Source organism: Rosa chinensis, chromosome 1 (genome assembly GCF_002994745.2).
Source record: "Rosa chinensis cultivar Old Blush chromosome 1, RchiOBHm-V2, whole genome shotgun sequence".
In the NCBI taxonomy this organism is placed as follows: Eukaryota; Viridiplantae; Streptophyta; class Magnoliopsida; order Rosales; family Rosaceae; genus Rosa; species Rosa chinensis.
In genome coordinates this window covers 47201801-47221117 of record NC_037088.1, presented here as the reverse complement: position 1 = coordinate 47221117, position 19317 = coordinate 47201801, and the positions used below count along the sequence as shown (strand labels likewise).

Genomic DNA, 19317 nt, shown 5'->3' with positions numbered 1-19317 from the left:
AAACAGTAAGGCTCTTGAGGCCTCAATAGGGACCCTCTTAGTCCATATTGTGCCATTTTCATGTCTATGACCTTAGTTAGCTAAACCATCCACCACGAAGTTTGCTTCTCTAGATATGTGCTTGAAAGAGATCGATTCAAAGCTTGTGGCAATAGCTTGGATATCTTGGATGATTTTGATTGAGCGCCAAGGCGGCTGAATGATGTTGTTGACAGCATCAATGACTAGTTTAGAGTCTCCCTCCACCTCAATTGTGTTGTAGCCTTGCTTTTTGGCACTTTTAAGTCCATCTCTTAGAGCAAGTTCACCCGTTGGGTCACCAGGTCACCCATTATTCACTGCTTTTTAGTGTTAATTTCACTATCTGGGTCACAAACACAGTGTATTTCGTGCCCTGGGTCACTATGGTGACCTGCACAATGTATTTCATGCCCTGGGTCACGAGCACAGTGTATTTAGTGACCTAAAGAATGAAAATATACACTAACAAGTAGTGAATCGTAAATGACCCGGTGACCCAACGGGTGAACTTGCTCTTAGAGCAAGGACTTCTGCTAAGGGACCTGTAGTATTGTCGACTTGTCGGGTGGCTGCAATAAGAGGTCTGCCACAATTATCACGTGCAATAAAACCACCACCAGTAGAAGTTCTGTTGACAGAGCCATCAAAGTTTCGTTTAACAGCACAAGTAGAAGGAGAAGTCCACCGTATGGTGGAAGGTTGGTTTTCAGAAGAATCTCTTCCTGCTTGTCCAGCTGATGAGCTGATAATAGCTAGTATCGCAACTGAGGCTACTACTATAAACTGTGGATTTAAATGAGCATTTCTAAATACTTTGTCATTTCTGGCTTTTCAAATCTTCCAGCGAGAGATAATCAATTTGGTATAAAGTTGGCTATCATAAGGTCTAGACATCAGTACGTCTTGGAAGACCTTAAGATAACCCTCAGTCCAGTCCAAGTTTGTATGCACACCTGTTAATTTCCATACTTCATTTGCAAAGCTACAATATCCAAAGAGATGATCTGCAGTTTCATTGTCAGAATTGCACATAGGACAAGAATTATCATTGATTAAACCAAATCTAGAAAGCCAATCTCTTGTTTTTAGTCTCCCTCTTAGGAGAAGCCATCCAAAGAGCTTAATTTTTGGTTAGATATCGAGTTTGCATAATTTATTAATAAGCTCAATTTGGTTATGATTTTCCCTAAACAACCAACCTTGATAAACCAGCTTACTAATGCTTAGGTCCCAAACGCCAATTGGAGTGAGCATCTCCCTCCTAAACTGCAAGTCAAGACATAGGGATATTTGCCTCAAAATCGCCTTAGTCAAAATGAGAGGTCGAGGGACCAAACAAGGGAGTAACTTATTCCCCCATGCATAGTCATTGGCCGTCACAACTCACAACCAAGAGTAGAGTGACAGGGGTGGTCGTCCTTGGTTTGAATCATCGATGATTAAACTAACCCAACATTGTGTATAGGATCTTGAGCAAGAGCAAAAGTCTCTCAAAAGAAGGAAAAAAATTTTAAAAATAATAATAAAAAAAAACAGTTATATTCTCACTATCTAAAGTGCAATACTTCATTTCTTCGCTTAGTAGAATAACGATTGTATTGCTCTCTCATTATCCCGTTTCTTTCATCTTGGGCTGCTTCTATTTCGCTTGTTGTTAAGATGCAAAAGTTTAAAATCAGACAAGGATGATTAGAAGCAGCTCTAATTCAACTCTAATTTTTCCAATTCTACTCTCTTCTTTATTAGTTTTTTTTTTTTTAAACAAACCCCGAAGGGCGGTAATATATTCATCTTAAGACAGAATGACCATTACACACTATTCCACTATTATCTAAAGACATACAAAAAGATGTGTTAGTACCCACAGTGGTACATAGAGTAGTCCACTCATTAGACATCAAATACGTCGAAATAGTGGGTCTCCTCCTTCGGTAATACTCAATAAGGTTCGCTAAAAACATATAAGTGTATAACTCTCGAACAAATAGAGAATTATTGAAAATAAACTAAGCTACTAACATAGGGTTCCATAAACGAAGGAAAATAATAGAACGAAAAAAAAATCTAAACTAATAAGAAGCTCAAAAGGCCCAAGAAAAGTCAAACCCAGGGACCAAAGAAAATTGGTCAAGCCCAGTTCTTCACTGCTACTTGCGCCGTAACCTTCCACCATCTACAAAGTAATTCGTCATCGCACGCCCCGCCCCAGCGACTTGCCGCTGTGACGCGCCACAAGTGCACCATCCCTACCCCGAAGCAAACACCTGGTTCACCACGAAGCCACACTGAGAAGACGTCAATGAAACTAGAAGCGCCAGCAAGTCAGACTCCAAACCGATTCTAAGCCCAATGCCCAAGCCACCAACAAAACCCGATGTCGTCATCATGGCCGTTAGCTCATCTTGAAGCCGGTGTTTATGGTTACCCCTCCTCAGAGCTTTGATATGGAGAAAAACTACATTGACCAATCTCACTCCACACTACAGGTCAACAATCCTACAAGTCTATGGACTATATTCCATTCATCACCCGTCCGTCAGCATCATGACGTCGATGAGGTGACACCAGATTGCCATTGGACTAGAACGAATTTGCGAAAGTCGGCCGCGACTTCTAATAAGGTTTTTTCACTCAGTCGAAAGCTTTTTTTTTTTCAACTCCTATGCTCTCACATTCGGTATTCTTTTCTTTATTAGTTGATATTAAAGCACCCAGTATTTTCATATATATTTTTTATTGTTATATGTACTTCTGCATTTGATTAATAAACACGTGTCTTCATCTCCTTGAAAGTTTAGGAAGCTCAGGTGAAAAAGTTACTCAGGAGAGGATCCGCTCTCTCCTTCCATACCCCCAAGGATTTATTCCCCCCCCCCCCCCCCCCCCGGGTTTCCTTGCAACTCATTTTTCATTATTTTATTACATTGAATACAATCTTTTTAACAATTTTCCTTATGTTACCAAACACCAGAAAGAAAAATTCGTAGAAAATTTAATTTCCCTTCCCATGAGAATGACAAATTAATTACTTTCCTTTCTACGAACCAAACGAAGCCTAAGGGGTGATTTTTGAGGGACTACGAGGGACAAATGAATCTGACAACTGAAAACAAATTGTCCCTCACAGTCCCTTAAAAATGTCTCTTCAGATTATCCCTTAGGTGAGCAAGACTGCATTCATCTAAGTGATATGAAATATTTGTTTTAGATTCATTTAATCATTATTTTATATCAATTAGTTTAAAAAGAAATTAGTTAGAACTTGAGCCCCAATGCAAGGTCTTGAGTGTTGTGCATTTAAGTTGCCTTGAGTCCTCAAATTATCATAACCGACCTTGACAGAGATTAACAACATGCTAAAGAACGAAAATAAGATAAGCCACTGTCGTATCTCTAATTCAGAACAAGGAGAAGTTAGGGAGGGGAGCGAGAGCATTCTCTTATCTTATCGTCATACTATTAAGTAAATTAGAAATTTCACAGTTAAGACATAAAGATAATAAAGTTACAAGAGACTTCATAAAGAGCAGAGCCTTAGGGTTTTCTGGGTAGAGCTTGGCGGCGGTGCGATTGCCGGCTGTGTAGCACCGATGCATCATCGTCGTGGGTCATGAGAAGCATATCTTAGCATCTGTTGTTTGGCAAAGGTTGAAGTGATTTGACTTGTTTAAAGGCAAGGCTTCTCAGTGGCGAGGTTTATTGCGCTGTTCGATCGAGTTAGATCGGCAGCGGTCTAGGGAGGCCGACTTGGTAGATCTTGGTCAGATTACCGGGTTGTTGAGGAGGTTTCGCACCGGCTTGGGTTTCCTGGTTTTCAGCCTTGGTCGAGTTGCACATCAGGTGTTTAACAAGCTGTTGGTGATTCTGATCGAAGTTCTGATGCAATGGAGGATAGTCTGGCCAGTGGAGAGCCTAACTGTGGCAGAGGCAGCATGGCAGCAGTGGCCTAGGGTTTTTGCCCTATTGGCTCTAGTTTGGGCCTGGATTCAAGCTTGGGCTGTTGGGCTCAAATCTGTGGGTTTAACTTTGTGGGCTTGAGCTCCACCTTGGGCTGATGAGGCAGGAAAGCCTTCCCGTTAGGCAATATTTGATTTGGGCTTGGGCTCAGGTCTAGGCAAACTAAGCCCTAATGTATTAGGGTATTGAGTCTGTGTGAGGTTGGATAAACTTCTATGAGTCTTTTATAACGTTTCTAGTTTTTGCTTGTACCACAATTGAGTGATTGGCAAGTGAGAGCTAGTTGAATGATTTTTTTTTTTTTTTCTGTAGGAGGTGCATGAGATTTTTTTGCTTAATTGTGAGCGTCTCATTGATCTTTAATGGTTTGCTCTAGCTTAGGAAAGTTATTCCGGATTTTCTTGACAGATTTCTTATGTGAGTTTTGGTAAACTACAACATATTTGTTGTTGATATAATGATATCAACTTATATTGAAAAAGTAAATTAGAAATTTCATAGTAAAAGGAATATGAAAATCTATCAAGATCTATTAAAAGTCTAACAAATTTGATTAAGTTGAGTATAAAATTGGGTTATGCCGGGCCATGCTGCCTCATTCATGGGATTTAATCATGAATTATGTTGATCAATAAACAGTTAATGCTTAACTATAAGATATTTAAAGAGAAGTATTAAAGTGATTGATGTGGGTGTAAAGTAGCCTAATTTGGAACCCAGGCAACATCCAAGTCCTTGTTCCTCAATCTCATTATTGTTAATCCAGCAAGAAAAGGCAATGATCTTGGCATTAGACAGGTAAAGACAGTGAGTGATGCAAAGCACCCAAAGCAAATTTGGGCTAATCAAGAGCTTAAAGACGAATAAAAGCAAATAATGGAGAAAGAAGGGCACATTCGAGCTGTTCTTGCTTCTTCTTTCTATTCTACGCGATACTGACAGCTGGCCAACAGCCAAGTCCTCCACATAACTGCACCACCAACATGGTGACCAATCTCAGCTGTCAATTCCTCATTACTTGCTTTGGATCAGGGACGCCCCTCCAAGCGCGTGGAACTCTTTATAGATTTTATTTTTTTAAAAATTGGGTACTTCAAATAATTTATGGCGGTAAATAGGCACGATACAGTCCGAGTTCAATTGTATCGGCTATTTGTCTCATGCTTGTAAAATACATGAGCCGAGTTCTAGCTAAATATTAAACTTGATTAGAAAATTAGCCAAGTTTGAATTATGAATATTTGGCTCGTCAAACTCATAAGTAATTCCTATTTTAGGTATTTCGATCTTGTTAAAACTCGGCTTATGAAAATTTATAATATAAAAATTTCCAATATCATTCTCAAAACTTACAATTATTTTGGGAATTGTTATTGACGCACTCTAAATGTCATTTTTTTTATTGTATAAATATTGTGTTAATAGCAATTTATAGTGTTAACAAGAATTCTTTTGCCTTTCAAAAAAAAAAAAAATTTTAAGGATGAATTTAAACTTTTAGAATATCACATAGCAATGTGGAAAATATCTTACATTTGAAAGGTGTGCAATTTGAACTCAAAACATCACCGGTTCAATTTATGTACTTATTCAGTTAATTAAGTTAAAGAGTTAGATTTGAGCTAAACCATAAGTGCATAGCTTCCACTTTCGGTGTACAAAATCACCCCAAGGCTCAACCATCATGATGTTTCACTTATAGACATTAAATGTTTATTAAATTTTTTTTATCGTTACCTAAACATTATTGTATGTCGCTCTCATGACATTTATTATTTATATTAAGAGAGTTCATGCACTACTATTAAAATTCATATTTTCACCTTGAATTTCACTCTCCTTTTCTGGTCAATACTCAAAAGCATAGCTACTATAGAGAATCCATCGTTATGCTCCTTTGTTCAAAATTTCAAACACAAAAGAAAAGATGAAAAACAAACATAAAGAAAAAGAAATGGAATATCGGTGCCCCCGCGTTTCGTACGCGCGTAGGAAAGCCCCGCCATTATGTTGTCACTCTGGATCCCTGCCTTTGCCGACAAAATCATATCTCAACCGCGCCCACGTGGCGCAACTCCACCAGCTTAAACGGCCCCGTCGACATGAATTCCAATACGCATATAAGCCGTGTGATCCACTCGTATCAAAAATCCAACGGCCAGAAACCCTAGCGTCCACTGCATACTCTCTCACTCAGATATTTATAATAGAGAGAGGAGTGGGTTATCCGTTACATGCATTATTGAAAACTTTTATGGGAGCTAAAATGGAAGAGGCGGTCAAGAAAGTCGAAACCCAACCTACTCCGGCGCCGGAGCCACCTTTGGCCTCCGCCCCCGCCCCAACCGACGAGAAGGCTTTGCTCCCACCACCACCCGGTGCTGCTGCTCACGTTGATGACTCCAAAGCTCTCGCCGTTGTTGAACCTGAAAGTAGGTTTAAGTTTCTCTATCGAAATGTATAGTAAAAATACGTGTAAGACTAAAAAGTTTCCTTTCTTGGTGACAGAGGTTCCAGAGACCATTGCTAAGAAGCCCTCAGCATCACATGATCGAGGTGATTAACTATTTTTTTTCTTGAGAATTGAACATGTGACCTCTGTTTTGTGAGCTAAGCGGTTATTTTGATTAACTAATTTGGTTATCGTTGGAATGAGATGATATTCGGAGTTTGTTTGAGATGATTTATGTGGTGTGTTGTTAATGGTGGTTTTTGTGTTTTTTCAGATGTGACTCTTGCAAACCTTGAGAAGGAAAAGAGTATGTCTTTTGTGAGGGCATGGGAAGATAGCGAAAAGGACAAGGCAGAGAACAAGTAAGGCCCTGAATATTTGTACCCTCTCAGATTAATTCTCTTTCAGTTAGTGTTATGGGTTTCATTGGTGATGTTTTTTTCTGGCTAATTTAGTGATGTGCTAATTTGATTGTGCTTTTTTTTTTTTACCATGAGAGGCACAAAAACAGAGTAGTTCTTTAATTGAAGTATGACTGGATTGTAACCAGTTCAGATTGTTACTTGATGAATTAACCTCTGCTACTCTGCAGCTTCTTGTTGTAGGCTTTTTTACCACATCAGTAGTTTCATTTTCTAATGGCTTGATGAACTGTGTCAAACAGGGCCCAAAAGAAGCTGTCAACTGTTACTGCATGGGAAAACGCCAAGAAAGCAGCTATTGAAGCCAAACTGAGAACCATGGAGGTAAATTCTAATTCCATTTCTAGTTTCTGTTTGCTTCTAGATACATCAAAAGAATGTTGAACCCTATGGTCCATCTAAAAACCCCTTTTCCCTTTTTTTTGATTTCGTTATTACACTGCTTAGGAAAAGCTGTGCCTTTTAACTATTTTCCACAGTACAGGTTCTTTGACCTTACAAATATGCCTGGAAAATTGATCTGTTATCTGATTAGTATGGTCACAAACGAAAAGATTCACATTCTTATTGATCCATAAAGCACCCTCGTTTGTTTATTATTCTGTTTTGTTTCAATGGAGAAATGGCATTGGCACTAATTCTGGGACCAACCAGTCTTTAATTTGAAACCAAGTTGGCTGAGTTTGAAGCAATTTGTTAGAGTTCCTTTTAAGTTAAATTCAATTATAACAAACTTCAAATGCTACCAGGAAAAACTGGAGAAGAAAAAGGCACAATACGCAGAAAAAATGAAAAACCAAATTGGTATGCTTCACAAACAAGCAGATGAAAAGAGGGCAACGATTCAAGCAGAGCGAGGGCAAGAACTTCTCAAGGCAGAGGAAACGGCTGCTAAATACCGTGCAACTGGGGGCGTTCCAAAGAAGTTCCTTGGCTGTTTTTGAAGCATTTGTTTGAGCCTGGTTTGAAAACAATCAATGTAGCTTCTGGTGTTTTCTTGTGTATATCTCTTTTGCTGCTTCTTGTCTGTCATTTTGTGTGAAAACGTGATTGGAAAAGTAGCAAGTGTTCTTTATATCCATCTCTGTATAGGAAAGTGTATTTGATTTCTGAAATGAGTTTTCCTATTTTTAATTTGATTGTATCTTTTTGTTTCTAGTAATGAGATAGATAACTCTACACTTTCATCTTGCAATCCCAACTTGTTTTTTTTTTAGATTGTTCGGTGCTCATGGTTTCACCATTTGTTCTACTGCATTAAACTCTCGTTGATCCCCAACACAATAACGTACTCAAGAAACCAGTATACAATGATGCTAACAGTTATAAATTCTCAACCTTGTTCAAGTTGATGAATAGATGGGTTATGTATGAGGTTGCAAGCAACTAAACCAGATGACCTATAACATGGCATAATTTCTTCACGAAAAGAGAAAGCAACTGGAAACATGGAATATTAGTACCTGATAGCATCCAAGTTATATAAGATGTCTGAAAACGATTGTGGAATCTGTAACTACTATACATACAGAATCCTAACATACTTTGTTAAGGAAATCCTGCCAGGTGGTAGCAGCACTGCCTCACAGTGGGCCAAAAAATTGGAACAGGACCCTTCATCTTTGTTCTCTCACTAATTTGAAAGCTAATATAGGAAGCAGCTACTATAGCAAACCTTAAGCAGCAGATTCAGATACAAAAGAAGCTCCAAGGCCTGCTTCGATTCAGAGAGGGCAAATGAAAGCATTTTCTAACTTGGCAGAAGTGCTTGTTGCATAGTCATTCATATCGTCTTCTAAGAAGCTCATGTCATTGTTAATAGGGTAATCCAGCAGCAAATCCATTGCAGATTCTGACGAGTCATCTAATTTGTTGGAGCTTGAAGAGTCAGAACCACGTGTCACATTTTCAGTGTTGGACTTGTAAATCCTGTAGACCATATCTTCACCAGTAATGGACTTGAAAACCTTGTATTCTATATCTTCATCTTGATTGCCTGCTATGGTCGATGACCCCATTAAGCAATGGCCAATTTCTGTTGTCACAGCCGAGATTGATCCACACTTCCCTGAAGAAGATGCCTCAGAGATGGGGCTATCAGATGGAGTTTTACCTGCTGTGGGGAACTTTCTGAATGACTCCCCAACTTCGGAGTACCATAAGCGCAGAAAGTAGTCTGAATCAGATTTATCCAGAAGTGGGGTACTGACGTTTGATGACTCCCGTGACAGCCTAGCCTCAGCTTCAAGCCTAGCACTCTCCCATTGTGCCATGTGGCGTGTCGCGATGGAAGCTGATGCTTTGGAAGTTGAACCATCAGAGGTAAAGGGCTCGTGATTTTGTGGATTGACCCCCATGCGGATAAGGCGCTTCCTCAGGTGCGTGTTCCATAAGTTCTTGATCTCATTGTCAGTTCGTCCAGGTAACTGAGAAGCTATAGCAGCCCACCTGCAAATTATTTTTGACACAACTAAGATAACTAGAAATAGGATACAACACAATTGACATACAATTTCTAAATGCTCGTCAGTCTGAAAAAGTTGTAAACTACGATGCAGCAATTGACTTGTAGTTCATGTATATACTATATACTATATAGAGGTAGGGTTATCTGAGAAATAACAATTTAACTTTAAGCTTCAGTTTACACTAGCAAACAGTAAAATATTCTTTACTGTGGTTGACTTAGCACAGTAAACAAACGTTGAATCAATTGAAATTTTCCAAACAGAGAACAACAGATTTATTACCTGTTTCCAAGCATGCCATGGAGCTGAATGATAAGCTTCTCTTCTTCGTCAGTGAAAGGGCCACGCTTAATGTCTGGTCTCAGATAATTTGTCCACCTGAGCCGGCAACTCTTTCCACAACGAAGAAGACCTATTCAAGCAGAGAATCATATAAATATGTAGAGCATATGCTATATTCTTACTTAATACTCTGTATCAAACATAACTTCCATAAAATTTGACTTGATAATACACTCGAAACAAATACAGGGAAATGGGAGAAAATAAGGAACATGAAAAGAATCAAAGACATTATGTGAAGAAGTGGCATATAGACGGACAAGTTTATGCAAAAGACCATAAGACATATTCTCATTTTTGAAAATGATTTATCCCTTGCATCCACAAAAGACTTTAGACTAGTAGTGAAAGCCTGGTTTTTTGAACTTAGCAAGTATGCTCAATATTTGGAATTGCAAAGCCACTACATAGCTACAGACAAGTTTAAGGGGGAGTTAGCCGGCTGTATTATGCTCATCTATTCACACATATACACAATAAAAAAGGGAAAAGAACAAGCAGAACTAAGAAAGAAGCATATTTCATCATGCAGGGTAACAGATGTTATCCAACTTATCAAAAGAGAAATTGATTTAATTTTAAGTCACCCAACTGGTCAAAAAGGTTGGACTATTAAGCAGATTGCTCAAAATGTTTGAAATTGCAAAGCCACTACTAACCACAAACAGGTTAAAGGGGAAGGTAACTGTAATTCCTGAATTATCCACCCACTCACACATACACAAGAAAGATAAAGAAGAACAAGGTAACAAAGAAGGAAGACTTTACTAGTATACCATTAGATACTACCCAACTTACCAAAAAAGACAAAGATCTCAAGTAAACCAGAGAGTTAAAACGGTTGGACCAGTGCCTAAATCCCCTTAATCATAGTCCCTCAAAGTTCAAACACAACTATCCGACTCTGAGAATAGGAAGAAAAGCTTGCAACTTTGGGGTTTGGCACTTTCAAGTAGTTATCAATCACTTCACATCCTATGAAAAAGAAAAAAAAGAAGCTTTTCTTTGATTTCACAAAACAAGCCACCAAAGCAACTTTTTGGGTTCAAAAATCTTCTAAAAGGGGCTTTTTCTCTGGTTCCAGAAAACAACAAACTCAAACAACTTTTGGGTCTCAAAAGCTAAGAACTTAACCATGAAAAGGGCAACATTGACCAACACCCAGATAGAACAAGTAGCATTACACACAAAGAAATTTAAACCTGCATGATGTGGGAGAGTTCTCCAGCTGCCATGTCCCTTATTCTTGTTGATGTAATTGACAAGAATCTCATCCTCATCAGGTGTCCATGGACCTCTCTTCAGCCCCTTCTTGTCACAACATGGAGTTCTTCCCATCTCTCTTGGTTTTAATTCCAAACAGATAAGAGAGAGAGAGAGAGAGAGAGGGAAATCACAACCACCACCAACACAAACACAAGCACAAACCCACCGCTACCAAACCCCCAAGCCCCAACAATTAAATAACACCCCAAGCAAAACCCTTTATAGCTAAAATCTTTAGTTCTAAAGTTTTGGGTATTAAATGCTGGAATGTGATGTCTATCTGAAGCCAAAAGAACAGTGATACAAATAATGGATGTGGCTTGTCTGAAATCCCAATGGAAATGAAAGGGTACAAAGCTCTCTCTCTCTCTGTAGCTGGTTTCAAGCTGTCTCTTGCAATAAATGTGTTGGGGTTTGGTTCAGAGAGAAAGAAAGGAGGAAAGGAAAGGAAAATTGAATCATCATTGAAGAGTAAGACTTGGGCCCTATACAATGCAGGAAAGACTTAATGGTGGGGATTTCTCATTTTTGAGGTTTGCATTTACACTCAACTGGTAAGAGAGAGAAACCAGAGCAGTAATGGTGGGATTCTCTCAACTCAGAAAGACAGGGTGAAATTTAATGAGGGGCATTAATGGGGAAGACAGTGACTTGCTGCAGAGTACGAACCAAACAGAGACCATGATATGACTTATGCTTGCTTGCTTGCTCTCCAAAATTTTAAAGAGGTTTTGTTTGCTGGTCTTGGTTGCTGTGTTGAAATTTTGGTCTTGTTCAGAGCTAAGATACTACTCTCCTTTGGTTGGTTAGGGACTTGGGAAAGTGGAGTGGGGAAGAAGGAAAGGAAGTGTCTTTTTTTTTTTTTTTTTTTTTTTTTTTTTTTTGGCTTCAGTGTGATTTTTGGTTTGACTCGCTGCATGAATGAGAGCAATTTGGGGAAGAAGCCAAGTTGACTGAGCAGTCTGGCACAATGACCTCTGTGCTGACACGTCATCTGTCGGTTGAATTCAAGTTTCTATAAAGTGCTGTATGTCTTTCTTTTTTTTTTCTTTTTCTTTTTCTGTTTTTAAGGTGTTGAATGTTGATCAACATTTTGAAGCGACTTCAACTTGCATTATACCATTAATTAATCCTAAAGAGACCGAGGTCAAGATTGAACGAATTCAATGGCACAATGAACTCTCACTTTAATTGATGAGAGATTGAATGAACTCACTCTAAATGATGATGAGAGATTGAATGTTGACTACAGAAATCAAACAAAATTAATATAGACGGAAATGAAGTGTTTTTCTTTTTTAAATAAATAAATTATACATTAAAACCTCAGAAACATCCAGAATTTATAGTATCGAACAACAAGATTGGAGAAGAGTTAGAAAATAAGCGTTAACCGTAATAAAAATATATATATATTTTATAATAAGAGTTGTTTGGGTCTATTCTAGTCGATGTTATGGCCTAAAATTATGACGTATAATTTTGGAGTTTTAAAACAAGCTCGATTAAAGTTGCACTTTCAACCAAACCAATGGTAATTACTGTTTGCTCAAACCGACACTGCAAATAAGTCGGAACAAGATGTTCGATGCGGCTTTTGGTATTTCGGGTCTTTACCACCTTTTTTTATTTTTTATTTTGAGAATGGGGTCTTTACCACCAGAGGGGAAATGTTCAAATAAGTCTCTTATACTAATTTATTTATGATGTAAATATTTCTTTTTCTCAAAAAAAAAAAAAACTAATTTATTTCAATAATAGAGATATGAGCTCATACAATTATTACAAACAGTCACCCCAAATACCGACACACACCCGTATTGTACAAATTTATTTGTTTGTTATTAGATTTTGGTCTTGAGAGCAACTCCAACAGCTTCCCTATAATTTTTGTATTATAGAGAAGCAAAAGTCAAACCTTTAGCCTGTTTTTCTTCTCCAACTCCAACAGATTCCCTAATTTACAGTAATCTATAAAATCTCCATATTCTTCTTTAAACTTTTGGAGTTTGCTGTAAATATAGGGAATTTAGTTTTCTCTCTCCTCACTTTCCTTAAAATAGAGATAGTTATAGGGAATCTGTTGGAGCAAAATAGGCTTATTTTTCCCTAAAGTAGAGAAAAATCAAAATATAGGGAATCTGTTGGAGTTGCTCTGAGGAAGTCAAAGTTGGGGAAAAAAGTAGTAGAGTAGTGCAAGGTGTTTTAATTTTGAGGCAGTGTCATAAATGTGGTCACTTGAAAGTCAAGACTGGATACCCACGTTACACTATTTCTGGATGGGACTGCCTCTCTGCCTAGCCAGAAGTGACATGATCGAGCTATTCCCAATTTCCGTCGGTCCAATTCACCATTTTTTTTTTTTCGTTGCTTTTGAATTTTGTGTTTGGAACGTGACATGATCAAGTCATTTTCACGGTTGAAATTCTGCCGGAACATTTATAAGGTTTACAAAACATGTTGCCAGTCGTGTACGTGTTTTTTTTATGACAGAATCCTGTACGTTGGATATTCAAAAATCTTAATATTTTAGGTAAATCATGCATACATTATTTTCTTTATTTTTTGTATCATTGGCAGTAGCTATGAATGATTTGGTTTTCAAGTCGAGTTGTACTGTAATAATTTAATAGATTGTTTCTTTATGATTTTCGAATTGCCGTGCAAAGTTTTTTCTTTTTTTCGTACAAGAATTTTTTCTAAAACTTTTTATGTAGGAAGCATTGATCTACCTTTGTTTTTCTAGGTTGGTGTGCACACAAATAGAGTCCTGTGCGGTTAGACAAAGTATGAAAAAATCATAGAAGGAAATTTGAGAATCCTCAAAATTTAAGATTTCATCGCTATCGTATGTTAATGTAATAACATTTTTCGTATATGATATATTTTATATAATATTTATCATTATAAAGATTCATATTATCATTTGAACGTACAACTCATGTTATAACTAAAATAAAGTCTTCGTTATGGTAAATAAGATTCTTATTGGAGACTTGGAGTAAATTAGGGTCTTGTTTGAGTAACTGAGTATTAAAAATAGTAATTGTATGTATGTCATTAGTTAACATATTGTAAAACTTTCCTAACATTTTTTATGAATATAATTGAACCTGAAAATTGAGGGAGGTCAATTCAATTTGCTCCATGTGTAAGCTCCATGTGAAATTGTTTCTGAAAATAACAAAAGCGTTTTTAGCAGCATTTGGCAAAAAAAAAAGGTTGGTTTTTTTTTTTTGTTATAGAAGCGCTTCTTACAAAACACTTGAAAATTTTATGAAATGCTTGGTGGAAGCGTCACCTAACTGTTGGAAAGGAAAGATCCCACATTGGAAAAGTGACAAATAAAATATAACTTATAAGTGGGTGGATCTCACCCAATTGTACCGAGGCCTTTTGTGATTAAAACCCAACACCTAACAGGTGGTTAAGTTGGGACAGTATCGGTACAATAGTGGGCCACGGGCCACGGGCCACGCTTGTTGCTGTTTAACATGGTATCAAAGCGGGTCCTTCTCCAATTGCGTCTCCACGTAGGCACGTATCATGAGCCCAAATTGGGGTTCCCTGTATTGCCATCGAAATTACCAAGTGTCCAATGTGGGCCTTGGATTGTATTGACCAAGTCTCTGATATGAGGCTTGTGTCCCAATTTCACATTATTTCCAATTTCAAATTGGATTAATTAATTTCACGTGCAGACCTAGAGTAGGTTGCACGTGAGGGGGCGTGTTGGAAAGGAAAGATCTCACATTGGAAAAGTGACAAATAAAATATAACTTATAAGTGGGTGGATCTCACCCAATTGTACCGAGGCCTTTTGTGATTAAAACGCAACATCTAACGGGTGGTTAAGTTGGGACAGTATCGGTACAATGGTGGGCCACGGGCCACGCTTGTCACTGTTTAACAGTAACAAGAATATTTCTAGTACTTTAAAAAAAAAAAAAAAACAAAGTGAAACAACAATATGTTTGATTAACTTTTCAAAATCATCTACGTATGTTAGCATGTTTGAGCGTTTCAAACGAACAGTTGGCAAGAACCAAGAACATTAAGCGCCTTGTACATTTGTGTCTCATTGTGATTGATAGCCGCGTCCAACGCTGTCTATCTTGAGAAGACGAAGACAACTAGACAAGTAAGATGATAACAAGGATCCAGGACGTGATTCTGGTTTGACTTTTCGCAAGTTAAGTTTGTAAAGCCTTCATTTTTGTTTTGCCCTCGTGTTTCCCTAATGATTTGCTCTAGCTTCTTACCAAAAACGAAAGTTTGCACAATGTTCTTATCGTTAATGCTCGGTTTGGTTTTTTATTTCATGTTTGACGTTTCTTTTATGGATCGGTCGGTAAAGGCTCTGAGCTAACTTGCCGGCCTATCCATGCATGCATTGCTCTGGCTCCACATACTGTGCTACCCATGAGTTATGAACATGCAAACGCAATAAATATGCAGATACACCAGAGCAGAGAGACCAGAGAGAGAGAGAGAGAGAGACATCACAGACGGGGAAGCTAGGGTCGAGAGAGAGAGAGAGAGAGGGCACAGTACGTAATATCAGATAGAGAGAGGTGTCTACCGATTTTAGCGTGTGCTGTCGGCTGCAGCTAATTCGTACATGAATCAAATACATATATAACGTGTTCATAAATTCATTCCATTAAAATCGGGTTATTCATGCTTTGCATTAAGCAAGCAACTAGCTTACGCATTTTCTCAGAGTTTAGCCCCGGCCTGTGTCATTTTATGTCCGTAGAGTAATTGTCAACGCAAATAAGCCAACTCATGATGAGTTCGAGTCGTGTTATCGAGAAATTAAGAAAATTGACAACATTAAGTAATATGGTAATGTTCGATAAGGCTCTAATGATGATTATTAAAATAAAGACTTTTAATCAATGATTGTAAGACCAACTTTTCGATCACATTTCCGCCAATTAACCGTTAGATGTTTAAATATTCATGCGTAGATTAGTTATGCAAATTTTCAATTAAATTGAAATTCGTTAAGATATTCAGAATCCTGATTTATCATTTATGAAGATGAAAAGTTTAGTTTTGACAAATTTGATTCATCCATTGATTTAATGCTAGTTCGGTTCCTTAATAATTAGCAATTTGGAATAAAATTTTCAGAATGATCTATTTGTGCATACCTAAACATCTAACGATTGATTTGTCAAAATACAATCGAAAAATTAGCCTCACAATCATTGATTAGAACTCCTCATTAGAACCTCTCCCCGATAATGTTTTGTTTGAATTGAAATTGGTAAGATCTTTTGGCTTGCAAAATTGAATCAATATCGGGATAGAAAAAAGATATTATTATTGCTTTCAAAATCAGTGATTTGTTTTTTTTCTGGATTGGGATTCAAACCACATTATATAGCTGCCAATCTGCCATGTGAAATAATTCCTGATGTGTCCTAATAGTGGCTGCAGATTCTGCGTAGTCATCCTAAACATTAATACAATCCAACATATATGCTATGCTAAAAAATTGCTTCCTTTCTAACAAGCAAAAGCACTTCTCCAAAAAGCACGAAGGGAAAGTGGGACATGAAATCAAAGAAAGAAAAAGCATAAGATCTCTTTTGGGAGCATTAAGTTGAATTAATAGAATTTAAAACCAACACATAGGCATACTTGTCATTTAACAAAAAACAAATTTAAAAAAAAGTGAAAATTGGGGCACTTCTATAAAACTACCACCATATCCCTATAAATATGGGAGAAAAATGAACTGCATCAAATTAATCATTAACTTATTTGCATTGGCACTAATGTTAGGGTTAAACTTTTTACATTAACTTCTGAATGAAAAATTGAAAACAAAAATGGATATAATAATGAAACCATAGATCTGTTTGAACACAACCAACCTCAAAATCAGCTTACAATCTCAAAGTAATTTGTGAACAAGTTGAGTTATACATATATTTGAACAGGATGGGATGGTTGATTAATTTGCACCCAAGAAAACAAAATGCAAGTAACTCTGACAGAGGCCTTGGAAAAAAGATGCATTAATTTAATTTAAGATTACGCTTCTGACTGGTCACTCTGGTCCTTAGGATGTTCTGGTTCTGGCTCTGGTTCTGCGGCTGGAGGGGCTTCGGGCTCTTCAGCAGATGGTTCTTTAGGTTGTGTGACATTTTTCTTAGCAGCCTGGAGGACATGGCTGTAATTTCCTTTCTCCATGAAGAGCTGAGCGAAATGGTGCTTGCAGTAAAGGATTCCATCAAGAGCAGCATATGATGAATGTGTAAGGGGACAGCCCCCATGAGCACACCTGAAGCATGTCTTGTGGTAACTTTCTCCCTCCAGTGTCACCTGTTTTATACCAGACATACTTAGTCTCCAGATCAGTATAATAACTTACTGTGCCTCGGTGAAGGTTCTCTTGCCAAACAATCTGATATGTTATTTTTTCCGATTGTGAATTAGGATCAGAGATTAGGTAGAATCATGTCTAAAAGAGTGGTCTATAATCTATATCAAGAATTTGACAACATAAACGCGGCAAGAGAACATTGTATCTACTATCCAACACGATCATAGATCCGTACCATTGTTATCAGTATATCTAAATGAGTGACTGGTAATATTAACATTTTTGCAGCATATAACATTTTTCTAGTACTGAGAAGAAAGGGTATTTGAATCAATGAATGTATATATGTTGATGGAAGATTCCTTTTAAGAATGCATACCTTCTCCAGTGGATAGACTGTCTTTGAGCAAGTTGCACACTTGTCTTGGGTTCCAGAGAACATGGAAGAGAGTTTGCTGGGTGCCCTATTCTGTAGGACAATGTCACATTTCACATGTTACACTAGGTCAATTATCTCAAGAGAATACATACAGTTTTGATCAATTGGTCATCATCATCATGAATTTCCATTCACCAATAGCTGGCATCAGTTCCAAAAATTTAGAAGTTGATTGGGATTAAAACCAAGTTTGAATGCCAGGCATTGGGCTTTGATCATGGTTGGTGAGAAATATATACAATATGCATGTGAAAGTAAGCATACATACCAGCACTTCACTCTGCTTCTCAGCGGACTTTGCTGCAATGAGATTCATGCATCATAATAAACATTGTTAGTTAAAGAAGGAAAAAGCAAAGTAGCAGCTATCAATTCATAAAATAAAGAAATGAAGGAACAGGAGAAGAAGTTTCACCAAAATTCTTGCTGAAATTCCCAGATTCCTTGAAAAGCTGCTCAAAATGAGGTTTGCAATAGAGGATTCCATCCATGGAGGAATAGGTGCTCATCTGTCAAAAATTATCTCATTCATTTCCATTTTTAGATGATCCAAACAATAAATCTGCAAATTTCCTGTATGAGTCTCACTCATGCGTGAATGATTGTTAACCGTTGATTGATATGAGTCTTAGGATGAACCCCAATCAGTCAATGGTTGAGAATCGTTCACACGCGTGTAGATGGAAGACAAACTCAAGAAAAGAAAAAACAATGCACATATACAGTGTTTTAAAGTGAAGGCAAGGATAAAGAGGATCACAGAAGTATAAATACCGAGAGAAACCCTTTGCAGTGGCTGCATTTGAAGCAGGATTTATGATAAGGTACTCCTTCAAGGGACAACATGTCAACCACATAAACAGTCTTATCACAAGCCTTGCATTTATCCAAAGTTCCTGTAAATGCCATTGTTTCTCCCTTATTCAAAGAGATCCAAAAAATCCCAGAAATTTGGTAGAAATGTGTGCTTTTTTCTTCTTCAACTCAGGTGTCTGAGGATCAAAGCCAAGTTTGAATAAGGGAAGAAGCACCGTGCTTGTTACCGGTACCTCAGATCGAAATGGAGATTGAACAAAGTCTCTGGTGTGTCTTAATAAAAGTATATTTATATCAGATTATAATGGATATTGTCATGCTGGTAAATAGAAGCAAGTGAATGGAGACCAATGCAAGGATGTTATCTGGGAAATGTATTGCTCAAATTGTGGATGTTATCTGATTGGATTGGAGTGAAACCAGGTTGGTGTTCTGACCTTTTCAAGAGAAAAAAAGTTTAAGATGACAGATTGATAGCCAGCCAACTGTTTTGCTATTTGGTTGTTGGTAGTTATGTTAGTTAAAATTAGAATTCTTCATATGTGTGAAAATCACTCCACCCTTTTAAAATCTACAAGGAATAGTAATGGCGAAAGATAGTGTTGAGGCCATAGGTGATCCAATGGTCCAGATTTTTGCCTTCTAAAATGTGCGATATTTTACATTCTTTTATTTACTTTTGAGCATCACTGCCAAAAGACAAGAAAATCATAGATTATTTCACTCGCGATTGCAAAATTGTATTCCAATATCACTATTCATATGTTTTCTTTTTATAAAAAATAAAACCATTA

At 37.5% G+C, this 19317-nt stretch overlaps 3 protein-coding genes across 3 annotated transcripts; 1 reads left to right on the top strand and 2 right to left on the bottom strand.

Moving 5' to 3' along the window:
- The first annotated feature begins 6152 nt into the window (after positions 1–6152).
- Positions 6153–8047, top strand: LOC112181481 (remorin). The gene is made up of 5 exons (XM_024319839.2): positions 6153–6410; positions 6487–6534; positions 6705–6792; positions 7095–7176; positions 7602–8047. Exons 1-5 carry the CDS (start codon positions 6233–6235, stop codon positions 7794–7796), a joined length of 591 nt encoding a protein of 196 aa, XP_024175607.1. The 5' UTR covers positions 6153–6232; the 3' UTR covers positions 7797–8047.
- A 201-nt stretch (positions 8048–8248) lies between these two features.
- LOC112181480 (transcription factor MYB17) lies at positions 8249–11716 on the bottom strand. Its single transcript, XM_024319836.2, has 3 exons — positions 10865–11716; positions 9603–9732; positions 8249–9300 (listed from the first exon to the last, which is right to left on the bottom strand). Exons 1-3 carry the CDS (start codon positions 10998–11000, stop codon positions 8577–8579), a joined length of 990 nt encoding a protein of 329 aa, XP_024175604.1. The 5' UTR covers positions 11001–11716; the 3' UTR covers positions 8249–8576.
- A 5039-nt stretch (positions 11717–16755) lies between these two features.
- Positions 16756–18976, bottom strand: LOC112181478 (LIM domain-containing protein PLIM2b). The gene is made up of 5 exons (XM_024319834.2): positions 18482–18976; positions 18123–18216; positions 17976–18007; positions 17648–17737; positions 16756–17267 (listed from the first exon to the last, which is right to left on the bottom strand). Exons 1-5 carry the CDS (start codon positions 18614–18616, stop codon positions 16977–16979), a joined length of 642 nt encoding a protein of 213 aa, XP_024175602.1. The 5' UTR covers positions 18617–18976; the 3' UTR covers positions 16756–16976.
- Positions 18977–19317: the final 341 nt, after the last annotated feature.